We start from the raw sequence: 25,305 nt of genomic DNA on the forward strand, positions 1-25,305 counted from the left end.
AGTGGATAAAGTGTCGACCTAGAAATGCTGAGGTCGCCGGTTCGAAACCCTGGGCTTGCCTGGTCAAGGCACATATGGGAGTTGATGCTTCCAGCTTCTCCCCACCTTCTCTCTCTGTCTCTCTCTCCTCTCTCTCTCCCTCTCTGTCTCTCTGTCTCCTCTCTAAAATGAATTTTAAAAAAATTAAAAATAAATAAATAAATAAACACCAGGGATGGCTGCTAGCATCACTATTACGTGGTTATCTTGATAGCCACCAAGAAAACACAAGGCCCAAGTTCCAAGGGTTGTGCCAAGTATAAATCAAACTGAATCTCAGCATGCAAAGGTTTGCACAAGCCACATTACACTAATAATATCTTTATAAAATTAGAAGAACAAGAGAGGTGTTTTTTTTTAAAGATCAGGGTATTCCCCTGGCCAATAACTAGACAATCTGTAACTTGAGTTTTCTTTGGAGATTTTTTTGTGTATTTTTCTGAAGTGAGAAGTGGGGAGGCAGAGAGACAGACTCCCACATGCACCCAACTGGGATCCAACAGGCATGCCCACCAGGGGACGATGCTCTGCCCATCTGGGCCATTTCTCCATTGCAATTGAAGCCATTCTAGCACCTGAGGTGGAGGCCATGGAGCCATCCTCAGTGCCCAGGCCAACTTTGCTCCAGTGGAGCCTTGGCTACAGGAGGGGAAGAGAGAAAGAGAAAGAAGGGGAAAGTGGAGACACAGATGTGCAGTTCCTCTGTGTGCCATAGCCAGGAATCAAACCTGGGACTTCCACACGCCAGGCCAACACTCTATCACAGAGCCAGCAGGCCAGGGCCTGGAGTGCAATTTTTGATTTAGGGTGTCCAGCTGTAAGATGGAGGTGGAAGACAGAGTGAGGCTGTGAGAACAGGAGCTAGCTGGCCCTCTCTCCCACACTTCCACCCTAACAGGCTGTGTGGCCTGAAGCAAGTCATTTGGCATCCATAATGTGAAGGTATTTGACAGAGAAGCTCTTACAGCTTCTTCCAATTCCCCAATTTGATTCCTCTGGTCAAAAAAACACAACAGATTTTCCAAACTCCTGTAACCTGGACTCTTTTGTCAAGAACTAAGCAATCTTTGGGAATGATGTCACTTATCAATTTAGTGTTGTGAGGCTGGCTCCAAGGTCAACCTTTGTTGAATGCTCTGGGAAAGTGGATCTGGACCTTTAAATATTTGTTCTTTTCTGGTGGGAACAATGTTGAGTTCTGTCAGCAGAGGGCAGAGGAGGAGCTCAGGGTACTCCAGTGCCAGGTTCCTGCAGTGCTCGGTGGTCAGCAGCACCTAGTCCTTCCCCAGTAGGACACTTCCCTGTGAACCGTTTACCCAGTGAGCCTAGGGGCTGGACTTCCAGCAAGCTCCACCAAGTGGAGCACCACCAGCAACTGGTTGGCCATTCACTGACCAGACTCCAGCCCAGGTGTCTCCCTTGAGTGCCCCACTCTCAGCCCTAGGGAAGAGGCTGTCCTTGAGGCTGTTATTCCTATATTATGTAGAGGTCTCTTATTAGCCAGTCCCTCATTATTCCAACCCCGTTATAGCTACATTAGACTTTCCCTGTTCAAATTCATGAGTGTTTTCCTCTCTCTTGATTGGCCCTTGCTTGATAACAGAACTGACACCATGAGCAGTCCCAGAAGATGGGCCTGCCACGCTGGGACTTGGGAACTGGTTTGGCTGTGACTTTGGGCTCGAGTGTGTGCTTACCATGGGAAATGGGATGGTAGCAAAAATAGAGCTGTCATTTCAAGTGGAGCCTGATTTCAATTCTGTTTAGGCTGCTAATAAATAAATGCTTCGGGACCCAGGCAGTGACCAGGCCCCAAAGGGTGTCTGGGAATTTCACCCTTCCCTTGAGGAAACCAAAACCATCTCTGATTGCAGGAGTCCAGGCACTGCGTGGGTCCCTAGAGATGCATCTGGGTGCCTCAGAGCAGTCGGGCTCTGGGGGACCTGCCCAGGAGACAACATCAACTTGAGCAGGGGGTGCCAAAACTCACCAGTGGGCACTACTGCAGAGCCTGGCCCAGGCTTGCCCACCTTCAGAGCTGTGGGCACTGGCACCTGTCACACTTCTGTCAGAGGGTTTGAAACCTAGAAGGGGTGTATAGATAAGAGGCATTTTGTCAAATCTAAGTGCTCCAAGTACTGTGATTGTCCTGCCCGAGAGCCTCTGAAGAGCATGTGGGGCTGCCTTCAGTCTGGCTGGGTTCCTGGAACGCTGCCATCTCTGCACCACCTGTCTCAGAGCACCACCAATCTTGGACTTCCCAGCAAAGCAATACCCAGCCCCTCCCCAGACTCAGAATCTCAGGAATGGACCCAGCAGGCTGTGTGTCAACAAGCCCTCCAGGGGATTCTGATGTGTCTGATGTGCACTCTGGTGTGACAATGAGTCACTTAACACAGGAACTGATCCTGATGCTCCCACCTTGACATCATTTAGTGGCTCCCTATCTCTAGCAGAGGCTAAGCCCCACCCCCGACCATGAGTCTCCAACCTTAAATCCACTTGTGGATTTGTTTTAAAATGCAGACTCGCTTGACCTGTGGTGGCACAGTGAATACAGTCAACCTGGAATGCTGAGGTCGCCAGTTCGAAGCCCTGGGCTTGCCTGGTCAAGGCACAAATGGGAATTGATGCTTCCTGCTCCTCTCCCTTCTCTCTCTCTCTCTTTGAAAAAATGAATAAATTCTAAGAAAATAAAGAAATGCAGGTTCCTGAGGTTCTGTGGCCAGTGATTCCGCTGCATGTGGTTCTCAGGCCACACTTGCGATACACGCCCTCCGTGGTCGTGCACACGTCTGTATCGTCTCAGCCCCTGCAGAGAGACTGTCTGCCTCCTGCCCCTGCTCTTCTCCTCAGACACCTTGTGCCTTGACTCCTGCTACTTCCTGGGCCATCACACCTTTCCTGCCTTCCCCTTCTTCTCTCCATGGTCACAACTCAGCTAGAGTGAAGATAGGGATTCTGTGGTTGCCCTTAGCAAGAGATTCATACCTGTTTATAGGCCTTTCAATTCCATTTATTTCAGTCCAACTCAATTCAGCACAATGTAGTGCAACTGGAAACCAGTCAGAATAAGAGAGCCTGGGGGGCCCACTGTGAGCACTCACATGCGAAGACCAGGCCTCGAAGAGTGGCGGGTGCAGGACCCCACTTGCTGACAGGCCTGGAGACTTGTGGCCACAGGAAGCATTACTGCTCTCTGGCACCAAGCTCCTTCTCTGCGGGAGTCCTGTTGATGGCTGCCGGTGCTCCAGGCTCTTTGAGGGCCCTCCCCCACCCAGCTCACCCAGCACATTTCCTTCAGATGAAACTGGAAGCTACTGAGGTGTGTGTCGCAACCACCATGTCACACGGGCTCACAGATCAGAGCCATTTGTCTCCTGACCTCAAGTCACCATCTATGTGATGGGATAAGAGCAAGCTGAACTGAACGCACCTATGGCTGGGGTCACAGGATCCATCCAGTCCTCAATGGTGGGGGCCCACTCCGCCCTCCTACTGGCTGGCAGAGGAAGCCTGGTTGGCTAAGAAATCTCCACCCAGAAACAACGCACAACAGCTGTGATTCATAAGCCACAAAGCCCTGGTCACACAGCCATTGCCAGAGAGGACATCCCAGCAGGAGCCCGTTGAGAATCCAGCTGAGTGGCCTGGTGCTGTCTTAAATGTCACAAATAGCAAAACGGTGCAGAAAGGATGGCCTGTCTCCAGGAGCCACATGTCCAGGGGTTTCCTGTGGCAGCCTCAGCGGAGTGCACAGCCCGGGCCCCTGGAGACATAAGATGGCAGAGCTGCAGGAGAAATCTGATGACAACATCAGTGCGTCTCCCTCCTCCTGCGTCTGAAACAACAAAGGAAGAGAGTGATCTCCTAAGAGGCTTCAGGACAGCCCTGAGTCACTTCCCTACTAGGGTGTGCACTGTGTGGCTGGACAGAGGCAACGGGGCTGAGGGCCATCCTACTGTGACAGACACTTCATGCAGCTCTTATATGTCTAAGCATTTCACACGATAAAGGACCCAGACAACCCCCCCCCCTTTTCCTCCTATGAAGAAACAAATGGAAAACTGTTGGACTGGGGTTACAACTTTCTATAATTAGTCCCTTCTGTGATCCCCAAAAGGAAGGACTAACACTGTGTCCTTTACTGGGATTGTCAGACTTGCATGCATTTTCTGAGAATCCAGAGTATAAAGGAAACCCGAAAACTCAGCCATGCTCCATGAATAAAGCAGGAAGCACCACAGACAGAGCATCATCTGGACAGGTTTGCAGGCTTCTGCTTTGTAACTGAGCCGGCCCCCAGTCTCACTCATCCCTTCATTCACTCAGCAAATATTTACCAAGCTGCCATGGTGAGCAAGAGGTGGTCCTTGCTCTCATGGAATGTGCAGCAGATGGGGGAAGACAGGCACACAGCCACCAGGATGCAATCGAGTCACTCTGAACGGATGCCAAGTGTGTGGCATTATGGGAACAGACACCTGACCTAACTGTGGGTGCTTGGAGTGTGTGAGTGTGTGTGTGTGTGTGTGTGTAGGGGGGTCCATAGAAAGCTTCTTTCGAAGAGGTGACAAGAAAACCAAGGTTAAAAACTCAACAAGACCCCTCTTTTCCCAAGTCCCCAGTATCAACATCACAATCAAGGTGCTAGCCAGCATCAGGTGCCTCTCCATTCTCTGCACTGAGAAGGGTTCAAATCCCCTCCATGCTCTTCCTGCCCAAGAGACCTAACGCAAATTTAATTACAAGGAAACAGCTCACAGCTCTGGCTGGGGATGCTCTGCAAAGCAACTAGCTTGTACTCCTTAAAAACACCAGTGTCCTGGGAGACCGAGGAAATGTTTTAGATTCAAGACTAAGGAGACATGCTTCCTACGGCACCATGTGACCTGGGACTGGCTCCTGAACCAGGAAAAAGAACCGTGAGGGACACTACCCAGACAGCTTGTGAAATCTGACCATAGCTTGTGGGTTAGAAAACATTGCCTTTACGGTGAAATTTGATTTTGGTAACTAACTTGGTTGTGTCAGAGACTGTTCCTAGGAGATCTACTCTCTTGTATTCAGGAACAAAGGGGCATAATGTCTGCAATTCACTTGCAAATAGGTCAAAATATGTGTTTATGTATATGTGGCAAAGGTTAACAATGATCTAGGTCAGCGGTTCTCAACCTGTGGGCCGAGACCCTGGTGGGATTGCCTAAAGCCATCGGAAAATACATAATGCATACCAGGTATTTACATTCCGAATCATAACTGTAGCAAAATTAGTTATGAAGTAGCCACCAAAATTATTTTTTGGTTTGGGGTCACCGCAACATGAGGAACTGTATTGTGGGGTCACAGCATTAGAAAGGTTGAGAACCACTGATCTAGGTGAAGGTGAGGGGTATTGGGAACTTCTTTGTACTATTTCACAACTATTAAGTTTAAAACTGCATCAAAATTAAAGGCGATCCCCACAGTAGGCCGGGGCAGGGGAGGGCGGCCAGCAAGGGTGGGAGGGCAGCAGTGTGGTGCATGGGGAACAAACAGCTCAGCTGGGACTCAAGTTCAAAGCAGGGACTAGTGAGAGATCAGGTTCGAAGGTGTGGCAAAGCAAAACAGTAGAGGTGTTGGTCATTCTGCAGGCTCTGGGAACGGCAGAAAGGCTTCTGAAGGCCATTTTAAGGTGATCACAGTGGCATTCTTCAGGGTGGGCTTGAGAGGGACAAGACGGCATAGGAGGTGGGTCCACACAGTGCTGAGGCCACGCTGGCACCGCTACCACAGGGGACTGCCACATGCTCCGATTGCTTCCTTAACGAGTGAGCGGGGACCAAGGGCTTCCCCTGCACCAGGATGGAGGCAGGCAGCTGGGTGGTCCAACGGGGACATAAGACTTAGGTTTAAGACTCTTATGAGGGAGGATGGAGAACCTGTAAAGAGGGGTTTTCCTGTGGATTGATGGCACTGAGAGAAGGAATACTGAAAGTGGCTTAGGGAAAGAAGATGCCCACTTCCTGTGGTATCAGGGGCCTTTGTGACATTGGGTGTTTGGCTGGATGAGTGAGTCTCCCAGGAAAGGTCTATTAGCTATGGCAGGGCGGATGAACAGCCTTGGAGTCCGACTGCCTATGTCCAAATTCTGAAGGGCCTTACTAGAGCTTACTAACTGGGTGAGCATAGGCAAGTTTTTAATCGTCTGCTGGAACATGGTGATACTAGAACTTATCTCAAATAGTGCTGGTTGCCCTGAGTGAGATGAGCACAAGTAAAATGCATACAAGAGTCTCCAGATCAGAGAAAGTGCTCCAAAGAGTCAACTGTCACCACCACCACCACCACCAGTTTCAGTTGGCCTCTCAGGAGCCACCAAAAGGGTAGGAAACAGTAGGAAGGGGCACGTGAAGCAGCCCCACTTCTGTGCAAGGAAGACTATTCCGGTCCAGGCTGACCACGACCGTTGGTCCTGCCGGGCACTGAGTCAAAGGCTTCCTGGGGGCAGCCAGGCAATGCCTTTAGGCTCTTGGGGAACGTTCTGCAGACCTGAGAACCACTGGTGCTTATTAAAATGTGGGTTCCCAAGCACAGCTCAGGGCTAGAGTCAGATGTGGGGATTGTGCCCTGAACTCCACACTTAAAATTTGCATCCTCCTACCCCTTTCCCTCCACCCCACCTCTCCCTTATCTTACGGGCTATTAAGTTTTTGAATGCTGCCTCAGATCAAGAAGTAACTGTAGAAGGAATGCATTTTGGAGGGAGAGAACTAAAGGCAATTATTTTAATCCTGTATCTCAAATAATCATTTTTTATGATTATTTTTATGTAATTCAATAAAATATGTCAGGTTTTATGTGGCCAGTTACTACAAGGAAGTTTATTTGGGTTTAAGAAAGAACTATCAGTTGGACTGTCCAATAATGGGAGGGGCCTAGCCAGGCAGAATTGTCCCACAGGGTCCTGCACTGGGCAAGAGGCTGGACTGAGTGATTCTTAATATTCTTTCCAACTCTAATATAAGGCTCCATCAAACACAGAAAGGAAAAAAAAAAAGAGGATCACATCGTTTAAACAAACTTTCAGTTCTAGTAAAAAAAGTTGATGGTTTTTAGTTGACTGTCAAATGAATATTGCTTATGTAAAGAGAAAAACATTCCTCAAAGTGAAAATTAGGTTCTTTTGGCCTATGCATTAAGATCATGGGTTTTGTTTTGTTTTTTTACATGTAGTAATTTTAAAAATTCAACAAAATACTTGACATATAGTGAGGGCTTTATAAATATTCATTGAACATTAATAACTAGTAACTCTAATTGCTATTATCACCACTTTACAACTGAAAAAACAAGCTGAGACCAGTTAGGTGACTTGTCTAAGGTTATCTTGCCAGTAAGTGGATGAGTCTTGATCCAAACAAGAGCTAATTTCTTTTTCTTTCTTTTCTTTTTTTTTAAACAGAGACAGAGAGAGAGTCAGAGAGAGGGACAGACAGGAATGAAGAGATGAGAAGCAACAATCATCAGTTTTTCGTTGCGACACCTTAGTTGTTCATTGATTGCTCTCTCATATGTGCCTTGACTGTGGGCTTTCAGCAGACCAAGTGACCCCTTGCTTGAGCCAGCGACCTTGGGTCCAAGCTGGTGAGCTTTGCTCAAACCAGATGAGCCTGCGCTCAAGCTGGCAACTTCGGGGTCTCGAACCTGGGTCTTCCACATCCTAGTCCAACGCTCTACCCACTGCACCACCGCCTGGTCAGCCAAACAAGAGCTAATTTCAACAGCAATTAACCATACTATATACTGATGCCCAATGAGTGAATATATATTTGATTAATTGATCCAAAATAAACAGGGGTGTTGCATATATATGGCCACAAGAGAGTCAAAGCAGACCAGTATAGAGAACACATCCTGAGAGGGGTTGGCCAGCTCGAAGGGAACCCATGGGGGGGGGGGGTGTCTCTCACAGCATTCCTCTTTTTACAGATGTGATCATTCAAGTAACTTAAAAGCCCAAATCATTCCATTGTAAAGCAGAACTTTTCACTTTCATTTGATGTTTACATTTGGGGTCGAGTGGAGAACAGGCATGCATAGGCTGGTTGGAGTAGGTGGTTTGCTTTAGAAAAGAACAGTTCCTAAGTCTTATCTTCCTCACAAGCCTTTGCACCTTTCTGGCAATGCCAAGGGGCAAGCTGTGAGGATGGGTTGTTCACTGCTATACCACTCATGAGCAGTAGAGGGCAGCAGGATATATTCATGCTGGCAGATCAGGGGAGCCTGAGAGTAACAGTTTTGCTTTTACAATGCCTTCATATCATTTGGAGAATTCTTGCAGGAGTAAGACTATAGATCTAAAATTCTGAAGACAACCTTATTTAGTTGCCTCAACTTGGTATAATTTGCTAAACTTGTCATTATTAATTTAAGGGAAAAATATTTAAGGTTACAGTTCACCTCCAATTTTGGAAATAACTTCATTTTGAAGCTCTGGGTGTGATGGTCCTGTTGTTTCACTTCCTTTCTTGAACTCACCTATGGGATTGCACATGAACCCTGGCAGTTACTGGCTAGTTCCCTTAGTTTTGTTTTGGCAAGCACTTCCTGGTGGAGCTGCAATGTATAATAACCAAGGGCCCATAGCAACTGCATTCTCCTCTAGACTCCTTCCAAGCACAGCTCCTATGTACACAGGAGACTTGGCATATGTGAACCCAGAGCATAAGAATTCAACCTACAGAACTTCCATGTTATGAGGCAGCAGTATCGTGTAGGCTCTGCACAGACTGGACTGTTTTAATCTTAGACTTAACACTAATAGAGTTATTTAATTTGGGTATTAAACTTCCTCATCTGCAAAATGGGGATATGTACCCACTTCACACTGTGGTCATAATTCATTTAACATCTATCATGTACTGTTTTCAAACTTGGTCACCTGATGAAACAAGTTTCTCTCTCTCCCTTCCTTGCTCTCAAAAAAAAAAAAAAAAGCTTAGAGAAGAAAAGGAAACCAGGGAACCAATAGCTTAGGATATATTTTGACAAAGGGAAAATAAAAATAGAAATGCAGCTAACAGGGGCAAGAGAATCATGCAGACTCAAAGCAGGAAGGTTCTCACAAAGGTGGACCAATAGGAAAGAAGCCAGAAGTGGAGAGGGTGACAGGAAGGGAGGTGTGCGTCTGAAGGTCAAGTCTCTCAAGAGTCTGCAAGACAGGACCTGGTGACGAACAGGATTCAGTGACAGTTGTGCGCGCCTGTGTCGTCTGCAGTTGGCACAAAAAGTCTACACTGTATGGATATGACCAAAACAGCACGTGGACAGGACTTATCCTTCAAACCAGATGTTGGCCAGAAAAGCCACTATAGTGACCAGAATCGTGCCAGTGGTTCCTGAAATGAGAGTAGTTTTAGGCAGGGGCTTCTGTATGAACCAGATACATGTTAGCCATGGGGCTCCAGCTAAGTTCACAAAAAACATTCTCACACCACTATTCAAGGACCCTGCCGCCACCGTCTTCTCTGCAGGCAGCTCGAGGACAAGATGTTCACAGCCTGCTCCACAGCTTTCTTTCAACTCTGTGGACACAAAGTGCCAGTAGCTTATTGGGACCAATTTCGAAAAGATGTAACAGTACATTTAACCATGGAAAAGAATTATGAACAGGCTGGGATACTACGTACAAGACCTAATACATGCAACTCTAATAATAAACCCAGCAGAGTTCAAGGGGAGAGCAGTGCTATTCACATGTGTACTGAGGACACTGCTTTAAATCTTCTACTGAGGATGACGGCAACAGGTCCTTTTAAGAGCATTTACAAAGAGTATTTACAAACTCTTTGTAGCTTTGAGCAGTGACAGACAGGTGTCTACCTTAGAGAAAGAATCAAGCAAATTTCCAAATGAAGCAAACAGAACACAGGCAAGTATGCTTTTTGTGTTAATGTGAATGTGCACCTGACGAAGTATTCATATACCCTTTCCCAACAAAGCTGGAGAGATCAGTGGACCAAGCCTGCAGGGTGGGTGCCTATCTCCTCGAGGCTGTTCCATCATGGATGGGGTTACTAGGGTCGCTGTGAGGATTGGGAATGCATATGGAAGAGCGCAGCGGATGCCTGATACACCTCTGCTCAACCCAAGCACTGCTCCTGACTAAAACATTCCTCACGCTTTCTAAAATGCCTGTAGAGCTTGAGCACTTGTTCTGACGATGTGATTTCTGAAAAACAATAAAGAAGACTCTCTCTGGGTGGCTTACAGTCTGAAGTTGAAAGAAATTCTAAGTTCCAAACATGGAAACCACGTAGCCTCTCCAAGTGTTCTGAAAAAGATAATTCTAATTGGATGTGCAGGCTCTTGCAGGTTTATTACAAGAACTCCTTTGGCAGCCCTATGACTCGGGTCACTATTAAAGCTACAGAACTAGCTACATTTTATGTTCACCTTAAGACGTTTACTCTTCAGTTAAAGAACACTAACTTTTCTATTCAGTGGAATCTCTCTTTCCACACTTAAGTCCAGAAAGTGCCACATACACTTCTCCCCCTTATGCTCAGTGTTATCACAATGTGGTGCCTTCCAACAACTGCAGCTTACCACTCCCGTGGCTTCCTATGCACCCAACGTCCTGAGCACCCAAAACTGAAGCTGAGGAAGGTTCTTTACCTCCAACCAAGAAGAGGGAACTGAAATTTTGAACCCAGGCAGCCTGACATGAGTCTATTCTATACCTTAGTTCTTTTTCCTTTTGCTGAGCAAACTAGATATAAGGAAGAACCACTTAAATAACATCATATTAGGTAAGGCTACATAGGTAACAGAACCACACAATCTGCAACTGTGGTAGAGGCCAGGACTGACCACATCCTAATTCCCCGCCAGCACACCGTATCACCTCCCCTGTGCAAACTCACAGAACCACCAGTGAGACTGGGTTCCCACCAGGAGTATTTCTGAACACAATGCTATTAAAAAATGGCATATGAAAACTGACCCACATTTTTCGTTTTTTCTTTGCATGCCTATGATATGTTTCCACCTGAAAATCTTGAGAAGTTGGGCACAGAAAGCAAACAAGATATAAGCTCACAGGCCAGCAGAAGAAGACTTGTCAACATGACTGTCACTGGTATGACAGAAATCTACATAAGGAACAGCAGAATAAAAAAAGCCAGTCAAATGGTCTTTGGCTGTGACTCATGAATTTGAACCTATAATCCCAGTTCTATCACTATCTGGATCTATAGCTCCCCAAAATGATACTTCACTGTTATCTCTACTATGAGGATGAATCAATCCTTTATGCGAAAATACTATCAAAATTAGAAAATCTATTTTGAAGAAAATGTTTTTAAAGACCATGATTTTGTTAATCAAGGGGACATTTAAAGAGATGTGTTCGTGTTAGAGATTAAATAGGGTATTGTAACAAATTGCGGTACCAAATTCCAAAACTTTATGTATACATACCATAAACTAACACATGAATCAATTTATAACAGCTCAGAAGATTCTCTGGGGTTTGTGTTCTGGAGTTGAGTAGTATTTACATACTATATACAGTACAGCAAGTGTATACATACAGTATATTCTGTACTAGGGTTATCTGAACTTCCTGATTGCTCAATTCTGAAAAATCAAGTACCTGTAAGCTGCCCAAATGCTTGATTTTATAAAATTTTCATCTTTTTTTAAAATTTATTTTTATTTTATTTATTCATTTTTTAGAGAGGGAGAGAGAGGAGAGAGACAGAGAGAGAGAAGGGGGGAGGAGCTGGAAGCATCAACTCCCATATGTGCCTTGACCAGGCAAGCCCAGGGTTTCGAACCGGCGACCTCAGCATTTCCAGGTCGACGCTTTATCCACTGCGCCACCACAGGTCAGGCAAATTTTCATCTTTTTAAAAACTTTCCAACTTAAACATAGTGCAAGGGAAAGAATGTGTGAGTTTTAGAATAAGACAGCTCTGAATCCATTTTCAATGTGTAACCTTGAGCATGTTACTTAAACTCAGGTTTTTTCCAGTCTATGCAGAGAACAGTATCACCTACCTCACTGAACAGTTGTGAGGTTTTATGAGATGAATGAAAAGCCCCAACAGAAAACAGTACATGGCTGATGTTTAATAAATGAGTTCCTTTCCTACTGCCATAAAAAGGCAGCTAAATGGCACCCAAACCTTAGTGCCATATTCCTAAATAATCTCTAAACCCAAAACAAAAAAAGGGCCAGAGCTTCAGGTATAATTAGTTACTGTGAAAGTCCAGGTTTTTGTGTAAATAAAAAAAGGATAAAGTCATATAAATACTAATTAGTAAAGTACATGAGTCCTAAAAAAAGTTTTAGATCTTTGCAAGTCAGTTAAGTGTTGTTCGTCCCTCCTAATGTCCTCTCCTCTACTGATGTTCTTAGAGACAGAGCACTGCACAACAAGACTCAACATTTCACTTACACTAGTAAGAAAAGGTTCATTATGCGTCAGCCTGCGTGTCTCTAAGCTGGGGATATAGTTCAAAGAAAAGTAGAGTATTATTTAATAGAATCATAACAAATTTATTAATTTTACAGCTATAAACGATGCTATCCCAAACTGTGGTAAATTACATCAAGTGTATTAAGAAGTGTTTTAAAATTTAAGCTAACATCTCATTTTGGAACTAAAATAAAGACTGAAAAATCAAGGGTATAAACCTATCAAAATCTTGGTGAGAAATAAGTATACTGCCGAAGTCATGGGTTGTTTTTTTAAAATCACATTATTTAAATGCACTCAAGTAAATTTTTCTTCATACCAAGAGTATGAATATGACTGTATCACAAAAGATGAATGTTATGTAAGAGCCTTATATATATTACATTATCTACTGCTGCAGCTCCAAAATAAATGATTAAGTAAAAGTTTTGACATCACATTACCACCATTCACTTGTCCTAAACAAAGCCAAACTATAACCCTAGACTGATGCACTGCAAATACACCTTTAAGGCAGTGGCTATTTTCTTAATATATAAATTTGTCTTAGGGTGGTAAATACACCGTACAATGCACAGATGATGTATTATGGAATTTTACACCTGAAACCTATATATTTTATTAACCAATGTCACTCCAATAATCCAATTTTAAAAGATATCTGAATTTACCTTTTCCTATCAAAGTCACCATTTTCTGAAGCTTATTTAAAATTAAAAACATCACTATAATCTGGTCAAGGCTCTTTTCCTTCTGATTTGTTTTCCTCAGGTTTCTAACCTGCAGGTCCACTTCCCTTCCCCTTTAAAACACTTTAGAGACAGGAACAGTCTTAAAGTCACCAAAGTCTCTGAAATGAAAGATGAAGCTAGACAAACAAAGCAAGATTCACGCTTTATGAACACATTCTCACACGTCTGAACTGATACACAAGATTATTAGTTCATTTTACAGGCTCTGAAACCAAGTTGTCCAAAAGGTAAATTCAGAAACCATGATGATGTAGCAAAAATATCAAAACAAACAAAAACTTCATTCAAATATTTACATTTAAAAAATAGGCTACTCATTAAGTGTGCTTGAACAAACCATGTGTGGAATTGAATTCCATTTACTATGGAGTTAGTTTCTGCTAAACACTGATATTAGAGAAGACCCCTGCCATCTGAGTTTTCAAGTGTTTCCAATCTATGCTAAAAAAATTAAAATGACAATATTCCTGAGGCACTAATTTGGACCTCAGAAGTGAAAGGGCTAGTATGTAAAGCAAAGTACTTAGAGCCAGAGGGCTAGCACCTGTAACTCATGCGGCTCTGCCACTGCCTCGGTGTTACCAGGTAGTCAATAAACTCTCTAGAGGGCATTTAGATTTTGTAATTACACCTCACTGTATTATGTTCTATTAGTTTCATGAACTTGAACATTAACAAAAATATCTGGGAGTCTATTCCTTGAGAAGGTAGAGGGGGTCTCCTTATCACATTAAATAAAAAACCATGCAGTTTCTTAGAGCTCACAGAGCTTTTTCAAAATAAACTACTGATCATATAGCCCAATTAAAAACTCAAACACTTTATATTACAAGTATAGAAAGTTTATAGTTTAGCAATGTCAACATTGATAATTTGACATCTCCACCCCTACTTGCAATGAGATTAATTGAACTATACAATGACTTCTATATTACTGTCACTGACTTTGGCTCAGATGTTTAAATATAGTAGTACTTCAACAACCTGGAAAGATTTTATATGTATATTTTATAATGAAGAATGGTCAGTTCATTATAATAAAAGACAATCAGGGATTAAACAGCCACTAAAATTTCACTTACTTTTTCCTTACAAAATTATGTAGAAGACTATGACTTAAAAACAGAGGGGAAAAGCCTCTCATTTGTTCACACCAATACCTTTTACAAGTTACCCAGTCTGACAATTATGCCAAACTTAATTTACTTCCTAGGGCAAGACTAACTCTCTAAAGAGGATTAAATGAAGTCCAATTTAATTTTGGTTCTTAGATAACAAGTGCTTAAAATTTAGAAAATTTTCAGATTAACTAAAAAAAGATCAACAACCAAAATCCTCCCAAAATTCAATAAAAAACTGGTTAACTATTTAAAAAAATACCCAACTAATTTTTTAAACATTAGAATTAGTTGGAATATATCTCTGCCCCTACAAATTGACCTTTGTCTATAGCTAACTTAACTCTACTTAAGCAAAATGCTTCTATTAAAGAGCATTGCTTCTTAAAAAAACAACAACAAAAACTAACGACTAAAATCACTCCAAAGCTCTCCCTTGGGTAAGAAACAGAACATGGACGACACAACTCAGTATCCACAAACATACCATTTTCTTTCATTAAAAAAAAAGTAGAGTTGATTTTATATATCAAAATCAGAATTTTCATGTTCCACAATTTTGTTGCTAGAGATTCTCAAATCCCTTGAACTCACCTGAAAGTGTTCTGAAGGTGCATATTATAGTAAACAGCAGCAAAATAACAAAACAACTCTACTGCTAAAAAGCAGCTGCTCCTGCTTGTGCCTTTAGAATACTAGTTTTAAAACAGCAAGTTATTCATAACCAAATGTTAATTTGTGCCAACAAGTAGGATTCTAACGAAGAAGCAAATTGTTTTCTTTGAAATAGTCCAAGGCAGGACACCTACATTCATATTTGGCAAATACTGACTTTTGGGAGAAAATATCAGAAAAATGTCACCTGGAAAGAGACAATAGCATTATATTTAGTATTCTAAAGGCATACTTCAGGTAGTTCAACAATGATTCTGGTAAGGCCAACTGCTCACATACATACACACGCACACACATAAATTTTAATGGTTTAAAAAAAAACAAATTTGTTACTTTAGAAAAAGGAATGCAGTGCACTTTCAACAATATTATCGCCATAGACTCTGATTCCTCAGTCCACACATAAGTAGTAGGTGCCTTCTATGGTGATATGGCTTCTCTGCACTAATTCCCATCAGGCCGAAAAACATTAGGGCAGGTTAAGTAAGGACTGAATTGTTGCACAAAGGAACATTTACTCATCAGATCCCACTGATCTCTTCTGTGCCCGTTTCCTGGGCAACCTTCTTGGTGAAGCTTTATCTGGAAAACAAGAGAAAGTTTTACCTTGCCTGACTATTACAGGTATGTTGGAGTCAAAAGACATTTAAGAAAGCATTTCCCTCCCAACTTTACAAGTAAGTTAAAAAAACAAACACACATGCAGGAATATGTCACCTAACAATAAATGCCTCTAACTAGTTTAGGTATTTTAGCTAACCTTTAAAATAATCCTTCAGGAGGTAACTCAAAATAAAACCTTTTGCAATTAGGGTAATGTTGAAGTCACTCTGTAAAATCTTCCTGAATTCTACAACTGTAGAATTGATTATGCATACATAAGTAGACACTTTAGAAACAGTGTAAAAGACAACAAAAAAGTAGCATAATTGGTATGAAATTTACAGCTCACAATATTTATAATGGTTACAAAATTAAAGATAGTGTTCACAAAAGCAGCCATGCAGTTTGGGTAATACTGGCAATTTCATAAAATGACCTGGAATAAGCAGCAGGATAAAGGAAATTAAACAGTGTATCAATACTAAGATCATCCTACACACAAAAACTTTTATTTTTTTACTTTTTTCTCTGTACAGAGACTGAGTGGGGTCTATAAGACAAAAAATAAATGGGTGTTGAGATTCTTCTACTTCCATTAGTAAGAGGATTCGTCTTTAAGTTTTTTCTTTTTCTTATTTTGTAGCACTTTTCAAATGAGGAAGATCAGCTCTCTTTGTGCAATAAGTATTCATTTTTCAGTTAAAAATAAAGTGAAGGGCTGGAAAAAAGATGTTTTCACCAAAGTATGGGGTTCATTTGTAAGCTTTTAATGAATGATGGTATGAAAAATATAATGTGCCTAAAAGATTTTAACCTTTTATTTTCCAAAATTACTAGCACATGCCTATATTTTAAAAATATGTAATAGATTTTTACCAAATATATTTACAAACTAAAAATTCTTTTGAGAAATATGCGTAAGAGTTAATGACTTGAAAATATGTATTAAGCCTAAGTCTACAAGTCACATGAAAACTGACATTTTTTAAAAAGGTTAGTGATGTTGAGGGAGTTCAACTTGCCTAAAACTGAGCACAGAAGCAGTTTTCTGATGAAGATAGCCTACAACTTTCATTAGATTTTCAAAAAGGTTAAACTATGAACTATTTGCCTTTACACAGTTGACCAATTTCCAAATAATTTTGAAAAATAAACAATATGCTAAATATTTGAGGATTCAAAAAGTGCTTTAGGATCTTATGGCCACCGGTGTGAACATAGCTGCCATTAAGCAGAGTGAGGTGGTGATTACCAACTTCCAACAATGTCAACCACCTACATCAGGTTTTTAATAAGGGAACACATGGAAGAAACCTTCATCACCTGCATCTAGCATATCAAAGTCAGGAAGGAGACACACCAGAAACTGTGAGAGAGCTTTCTGGAGTCACTGAGCTTTTGGGAAAATGGCTCCAAATACCTCAACAGCCCGGGAAGCAGCACTTGATCTCAGCAAAGAACAATGTGCGTAATGATGTTTCTCAGCCCAACCCCTCACTGGTCACCACCACCTCAAACCGTAAAAACTTAAAAATCAACTAACTGTAGTAAAGGAATAACTCACTACAACTATTTTCATTTTTAGATGACAAAGGCAAAATTTTAGGAAAAAAATTATTACAGATAGTTTCAAATCAGCCCTCTCCTTCCTTTACATTCTGATGACCGAGACAGAGATGAGAAAAATCTCTTTTCAAATAAAATATTGGTGCCTTAAAAACTTTTTTTTTACATCCTAACACAGTCCGATCAGCATGTCCAGTTCATTTCAGCGCCTCACTGCCAAACCTGGGTGCAGGGACTGCCTTCTCTTTGCCTGTGATGACCACGGTATAAAAGTATCTGCTGCATGGACTTGATTACACTTCATCCTACTTTTCTTGATCTGGACAGAAATGGCTTTCTCTCGCCTGGCTGTGAGCAGGGAGTCTGATTTCCTCCATTTTCAGGGCGTGGCTATGAGGAGCGGAAAGTGTGCAGCGGCCGGCACCCTCCACAGGCACTCACAGCCAGTGGCAAGAAGCCAGTATCACCCTCTTAACTGTGTACTCCTCATGATTAATTAATTTATTGACAGTAAAGTCATAACTCACCACAACCTTTTTCCATTTTTAGAAAACAAAGGCAAAATGTTAGCCTCTCCCCTTTCTCAGCTGGAATACTCTAATTTTCTATTTTACCTAGAGAAAGTAGTGCTATATAAACAGCTTTCAGATGGATATTTTTATTCATGAGATATAAGTTGCAAGCTTTCTCATGGATCCTTTAGTTAAACAAGAAAATCAACTTATATATAAAAGACTTCATTCTTACTGTGTCTGATGAAAGTTTCCCCTTGTATATACTTAGCACACTAGTAATTAAGCAAAGATCCTATAATTTTCTATTAAAATCAGCTAACCTGTCACTTAAGAGTTAAAAAAACTTCAAGAAAGTTGAAGCACCCTAATCTGGAATGCAAAACCTATCAGAAAAAAACTCACTAGTAATATGTTCCAGTTGTTCCAAACCAGCCTTCCTTCATTCATTTATACTGATGAGTGGAACAAAGGTGAGGAAGAGCTCTTGCCAAGGTAAACACTGGCCTTATATATCCTGCTCTTCACACTACCCTTCTCTTAAGGTAATTCCTCTCCTAAAGTAATTCCTCAGAGCCCGATGTACCTTCCAGGCTCACCACCTGCGCCAGAATCTTCAATATTTCTCAGTTTTCTTCATTTTACCCTCAAATATGCAAAGTATATGTCCTATCTTCAAAAGAAATGGCTGTTTTTACCTAAATTACCTGCAGGTTAGCCCAACCCCTTTACTCTAAGAAAACACAGTGTTTCTCAAAGTGTGCTTGGGACCAAATAGCCTCAAAAATCACCTAAGATATCCAAATTCTTGGGTTTTAGACTTACTAAACTGGAAACTCTAGGGGTGGGGATCAGCAAGCTTAACAAGCAGTCCGGGTAATTCTGATGAATGCTAAAGTTTAAGAACTACTCTCTACAAAATCAAGTGTAAGTGGAAAAAAAAACAAACATAAAAAATTAAGTAAAAATACTGTTAAAGTTGAGCTGAAAACATCAATATAATTTTATGATTTGAAAAATATGTATTTTCTAACTCAGTTCACAGAATGGGCCTGTCACCTGTATCAATGGCATCCCTAAAGTCTAGCTATTCATTTCTGGTATTATCTAGGAGTTAGAGAAACAGGACCATGCCTAGAGCAGAGAAGGTACAAAGTTTGGACTATCTTGTGGAGCCAGCAAGTAAAGGATCATTTAAATATCCAAAGGATAAGATTAGAGGAGGTTTAGAAAGGCAACCAAGGCCCTGGCCAGTTGGCTCAGTGATAGAGCATCAGCCCGGTATGTAGAAGTGCCGGGTTCGATTCCCAGCTAGGGCACACAAGAGAAGCAACCATCTGCTTCCCCCCCCCCTTGCTTCTCTCTCTCTCTCTCTCTCTCTCTCTCTTTCTCCTCACCTCCTGAAGCCATTGTTCAATTGGAGTGAGTAGGCCAAAGGCACAGAGGATGGCTCCATGGCCTCAGGCGCTAAAAAATAACTCCAGTTGCAATGGAGCAAGGGCCCTAGATGGGCAGTGCATCACCCCCTAGTGGGCTTGCCGGGTGGATCCCGGAGCCTGGTCAAGGCACATGTGGGAGCCTGAGTCTGACTCTGCCTCTCCTCTCACTAAAATAAAAAAATTGGGAAAAAAAAATGTATATAGAAGGCAAACCTCATTCTTAATTGTAATGAAAAATTAAAAAAACAGATACCATTTTTTATCATTGACAGATTAAAACATTTGATTGTGGGAACATGCTGTGAAAACATGCAGAGTTAAGTTAACAATTAGAGACAGCTAGGTGCTCTAAAAGCAAAAGCCCTGAGCAGATGAGAGTCCCAGGGCCTCTCTGACCCATGCTGGAAACAGCAAAACAGCAGGATAAGATTTAGCAACAAAAAAAAATGTTTAGGCTCTTAAAACAGAAATTAGGAGTCAGTATGTTCCTTGTCCTTTACTTCACCCCCTGAAAATTTCTACTTTCTGCTTCCTTGAGTTATCTGCACTGGCTAATAAACATGAGTAAGGCTGGGGATGAAGCTTCAGTCCTTCAATCTGCTGACCAGGACGGTTTGCCTCCCTTTGGCCCTTCAGTGCCTTTCATCTGGTCTCTGAGTAGTTTTTGTCATTATGACATTAGTGCCCCATGTGAGGAACAGGAACCAAACGACAGGTTTGCTACTCCTGATTAGTCATTGTCTCCACGACAAACCTCATTTTTAATTGTAATGAAAAATTTAAAAAAAGATACCATTTTTTATCACTGATGGATTAAAACACTTGATAACACTAATACTTGAAAATGATAAGCAAGAACGGAGGAGAAACAGGTACTGTACGCTGGTGAGAACATAAACTGGCACTATCTTTTGGGGAGGAAATGAGATCCTTTCCTTAAAAATTAAAGTGCACATAATTTATTTTTTATTTTTTTGTAACAGAGACAGAGGAACAGACAGACTGGAAGGGAGAGAGATGAGAAGCATCAATTCTTTGTTGTGACACCTTAGCTGTTCATTGATTGCTTTCTCATATGTGCCTTGACCGTGGGGCTACAGCAGAGCGAGTTACCCCACGCTCGAGCTAGTGACCTTGGGTCCAAGCTGGTGAACTTTGTTCAAACCAGATGAGCCCGGTCTCAAGCTGGCAACCTCGGGGTCTCGAACTTAGGTCCTCCGCGTCCCAGTCCGACCCTCTATCCACTGTGCCACCACCTGGTCAGGCAAAATGCACATAAATTTAGACCTAACAGCACTACTTTTAAGAAATTATCCTATGTGGGGAGAGGGAGAAATGGGTAAAGTGAAGCCACAGGATGTAATGTATATCACATGACTATAGCTGACAATACTGTATCATATATTTGAAACTTGCTAAGAGAGATCTTAAACATTTTCATTACAAGAAAAAAAACTTGTAACTATGCATGGTGATGGATGTTAACTAGACTTACTGTGGTAATCATTTTGCTATACATACAAAATTTTTTTTTAAATCCCATAAATTTAAATACAAGAATTTCGGCCCTGGCCGGTTGGCTCAGCGGTAGAGCGTCGGCCTGGCGTGCGGGGGACCCGGGTTCGATTCCCGGCCAGGGCACATAGGAGAAGCGCCCATTTGCTTCTCCACCCCCACCCCCTCCTTCCTCTCTGTCTCTCTCTTCCCCTCCCGCAGCCAAGGCTCCACTGGAGCAAAGATGGCCTGGGCGCTGGGGATGGCTCCTTGGCCTCTGCCCCAGGCGCTAGAGTGGCTCTGGTCGCGGCAGAGCGACGCCCCCGGAGGGGCAGAGCATCGCCCCCTGGTGGACAGAGCTTCGCCCTTGGTGGGCGTGCCGGGTGGATCCCGGTCGGGCGCATGCGGGAGTCTGTCTGACTGTCTCTCCCCATTTCCAGCTTCAGAAAAATACAAAAAAAAAAAAAAAAAAATACAAGAATTTCCATTTTAAATAAATGCTTACATATGAACACTTAGTATTATTTGATAATTCTGCTTCACTTACCTTTATAAACTTTTTTTGGGAGACACGGAAAGAGAGAGAAGGGGAGAAGCCCTGCTTTCACTTTTAGTCGCACACTGATTGCTATGAGGAAGGAGAGCAAGAAGCACCAGCTTGTAGCTGCTTGCGCTTTAGTTGTACATTGAGCTTTTCCTACGTGTCTCGACTGAGGCGAGCCACTGTCCCGTTGTTCAAGCCAGCAACCTTGGGCTTTTCATGTCAGCAATCTTTGGGTTCAAGCTGGAGAGCTTTGGGATCATGTGGATGATTCTCCTACTCAAGCCAGTGACCCCATGCTGACAAGCCCGTGCTCAGGGCCGTCAACTTTGGGGTTTTGAACTGGCAACCTTAGCATTCTGAGTAAACACTTCATCCACTTTGCCACCACTGGATTCAGGCTCATTCACCTTTATAATAAATACTACCACTTTAGGAAGCACAGTGCAGTGTGTAACTGCACAAACTCATTTGAATCCAGACTCTATCTCTTAATAGCCATATGACAAGCTTCCTCATTACCAATTTAATTTTAAGATTGAGGAACTCAAAATAACAAACATCCTTTAATACAGAACAAACAAGTTTATTCTATCATGATACACTTATATAAAATGCTATCTAGTTACTAAAAAGAATAAGGTAAATATATAAGTAACTATCACACAAAGAGCATGAAAACTCAGACAACAGTGTGAGCAATATAATATCATATATATATAGCAAGTCCTTAGAATAACACATAAATACCAATTACTTATAAAAAATGCTATCAGTGCATCCAGGGGGTGATGTTAGCTTTTCACTTCTGTACTATTTACTTTTTACAATAAAGCCTTACTATTTTTTTTTTCATGTTTATTGACTGGGGATCAAACCTGCAACCTCTGTGCTTCGGGATGACACTCCAACCGAGCTGTCCAGCCAGGGTGAGGCCTTATTACTTTATAATAAATGTTTTTTAAAAAGTTTATTTACAATTGGAGAAAAATAATTCTACATTATCTTATCAAGATTAATATTCTAACTAACTGCATATGTAGTAAAACTGAAATATATTTGTTAGGGAAACTATCATGCAGTAGTTTAGGTCTATTCTTTCAAACTATTCTGGGTAGTTTTTCCAACAAATACAGTGCTAAATAAAACTGTTTCATTACTCATTAAACTTACTGTAGAGCCCCCAATACACAGCAAACATTAAAAAATTAATTGCCTCACCTCTTCTACTTTGCACTGAAGCAACAGGAAAGAAAAGACAGGAAAAAGATTAGATATATAGAGAATTTACACATTTGTATCTAGACTGCAGATATGGAAGCATTTCTAAATTGAAATGTAAAAATACTATGCAGAATAAAATTTTAAAGCACTCATTAAATATATCATACTAGATTCTATACAAGTAATAAAAAGATGAGTTTTAAATAGCACTGACCAAGCACTTTTGCTAAATCTAAAATATTCAATTTCCATTTAACAGAAAAAGTTCCATGTCAAGTTTGTAAGAGTACTACTTACTGATCTGATTCAAAGTTTCCTGAGGGATCCAACTCATGTCAACATCATTCTGACTTGAGGTGCCCATCTCTACTTTCTGTATGGGTCTCTTACGCTAAAAGAACATAAAAACAGTACTTGAAAGGAGTTTGATTTTATTATTTACTGTAATTTAAAAAAGAGAGCCAGCCTGACCAGGCGGTGGCGCAGTGGATAGATCCTCGGACTGGGATGCGGAAGACCCAGGTTCGAGACCCCGAGGTCGCCAGCTTGAGCGAGGGCTCATCTGGTTTGAGCAAAAAGCTCACCAGCTTGAGCCCAACGTCGCTGGCTCAAGCAAGGGGTTACTTGGTCTGCTGAAGGCACCCGGTCAAGCCACATAAAAAAGAGAGCCATAGGGCTATTTAAATATCTTGACAAATATATTCTCTCCTAGTTTTAAAACATAATCCTACTCGTTTTTATTAACCATGTCTAGCACCAACAATAAAGAATAGTAAGAAATTAATCTTCAATTTCCACTGTTCACAAAAATTAAGGGTATTTCAAAATGAATATGAAGCGATAAAAAAATAAGCATTTGGTTTTTTTAATTAAACAAGAACATCAGAAAAGCAAATGACAAGTCAAAGAAAGTTGTTCAGTTATGCAAATGAGACACAAACTCAATTATCATGATTGAGTAGTAAGTGACATATTGGTGGGGATGAACAGAAGCATGTCAAACTGGACGAGAGTGCCACACACTGACTGTTCAGTAGGGTGTATGGTCACCCAAGAATGCCAAAACACACTGGCAGCAATGGGGCATGGACAGGATCAGACTGTCCAGCAGTTCTCATGGGATCCTCTGCCACTCTTGCTCCAGGGAAACTTCCAGCTCAAGAAATGTGTGGGAGGCATTGGATGGTTTGTCAGACGTCTTCCCAGTGCATCCAAGCAGGTTCAATGGGATTCAGGTCTGGAGAACGTGAAGGTCAGTCCATGTGTTCAATTCCTGCCTCCTGAAGCATGTTGCTGACGAGATGCGCAGGGTGGGGCCTTGAATTGTCCATGAAAAGAAGGCTGTTTCCAACAGCTTCAGCACAGGGTACCACTATGGGGTGCAGGGCCTCATCTTGGTATCTGACAGCAGTCAGCGATCCATTTCTGATGACGTGGAGGTCAGTATGACCACCAGTGCTGATGCCAGCCCACACCATGATTCCACCACCACTGAAGGAGTCCCTTTCTCGCATGAAATGTGGATTCTCCTGTGTTCCTCATTCACGCCAGAACAGGACACAATGATTGTCAGGCTGCAGACTCATCAGAGAAGGTCAGCTGACTGCTCATCACGGGTCCAAGGACGATGCTCATCAGCCCACCTTCTACGGGTTCTACGGTGTTCAGCAGATAACAGAATGCACACCATTGGTCACTGGCCCTGCAGTCCAACACGATGGAGCCGATTTCGTATGGTCTGGGTGCATATCTGTCTCTAGTAGCAGCAAGAAACTGTCCCCGCAGATCTGTTGCATTGCTGTGCCTGTTCCTTCTTGCCAATAAGATCAAGTAGTGGTCATTTCTTGCTGTTGTGGCAGATGGGCGACCCTGCCCTTATCTTCTTTGTACTGTGTCAGTCTCTTGAAAGCAATTCCACAGTCTGCTAATCACGCTTTGGGATGTTCCAAGTGCTGTTGCCACTGTTGTCTGTGTTTGACCAGCTTCAAGATGTCCTATGGCTTTGTAGGCTTCACATTTGGGCAAATCATGTTTCAGGGGCATTACAAGGGCTGGGAAATTGCAGGATGTGCACTTTCAAGATCAGGGCATGTGCACATACTCCAGTACTTTCAGCCTTGTGTAAGTGCATTTTCACAGTGAAATAAAAGTTGGTTTTTATCTCATTTGCATAATCAAACAACTTTCTTTGACTTGTCGTTTGCTTTTCTGATGTTCTGGTTTAATAAAAAAATCAAATGCTTCTTTTTTTTTATTGCTTTATACTCATTTTGAAATAATCCCCTAATTTTTGTGAGCAGTATATTTTCAGACTTTAAAGACATTTTCCTCTGCTATAAAGCTTCAGTTGTTAAGACTTTCTACTTATATAATGATTTTCTTTCCTTTTCAGTATCAAATGTTAGATTCCTGCATTGTTAGTTAAATACATTTAAATAGGTGGTATATATTAAAAGAAAAACATAAAATACCATTTAAGCTAACAACCTAAAACTTTGTCCCTAGAGTCTTTGTAGAAAAACTGCTAGAAAGCAAGAAAATAATACTATTTTTTAGACCTGCTCTTAAGGAAATAAACCCAAAACCCTAATTATTTACCTAAGAGAGTATTAAATAGCCAGTCCAAGAATTAGATTCTGAGTACCTAGAACGGTAACCACAACTAATTTAAAAAATGGCTTCATACAAATGGGGAAAAATTGGAGATGCCTTTATACCTAACAAACAAATTTATAACAAAAAACACTATTATGACAACGAGGCAAAGGAAGTTACAAGAAGCACTAAGTATTTTTTTTAAAGACTAAGTGCTTATAAGTAACACACTGCTAATTTTAATGAGGGTCTAGTGGATATTAATATATTTGACACAAAT

The 25,305-nt window shown here is 41.8% G+C and overlaps 1 protein-coding gene across 6 annotated transcripts in view; it reads right to left on the reverse strand.

Moving 5' to 3' along the window:
• Positions 1-3,021: 3,021 nt before the first annotated feature.
• SSR1 (signal sequence receptor subunit 1) overlaps positions 3,022-25,305 on the reverse strand; it is a 35,609-nt gene continuing 13,325 nt past the window's right edge. For 2 of the 6 annotated variants that reach the window (XM_066376987.1, XM_066376984.1), the window contains 2 exons: positions 15,570-15,633; positions 3,022-3,880 (listed from right to left, as the gene is read on the reverse strand). In XM_066376987.1, coding sequence (XP_066233084.1) covers positions 3,708-3,880; positions 15,570-15,633 — 237 coding nt within the window. In that variant the 3' untranslated portion in view covers positions 3,022-3,707. Of the gene's footprint in view, positions 3,881-12,485; positions 12,532-13,027; positions 15,634-22,727; positions 22,822-25,305 lie in introns of those variants that run through there. The other 4 variants (XM_066376983.1, XM_066376985.1, XM_066376988.1 and 1 more) reach the window with 4 other exon arrangements.

This window comes from Saccopteryx leptura, chromosome 3 (genome assembly GCF_036850995.1).
Source record: "Saccopteryx leptura isolate mSacLep1 chromosome 3, mSacLep1_pri_phased_curated, whole genome shotgun sequence".
NCBI lineage: Eukaryota > Metazoa > Chordata > Mammalia > Chiroptera > Emballonuridae > Saccopteryx > Saccopteryx leptura.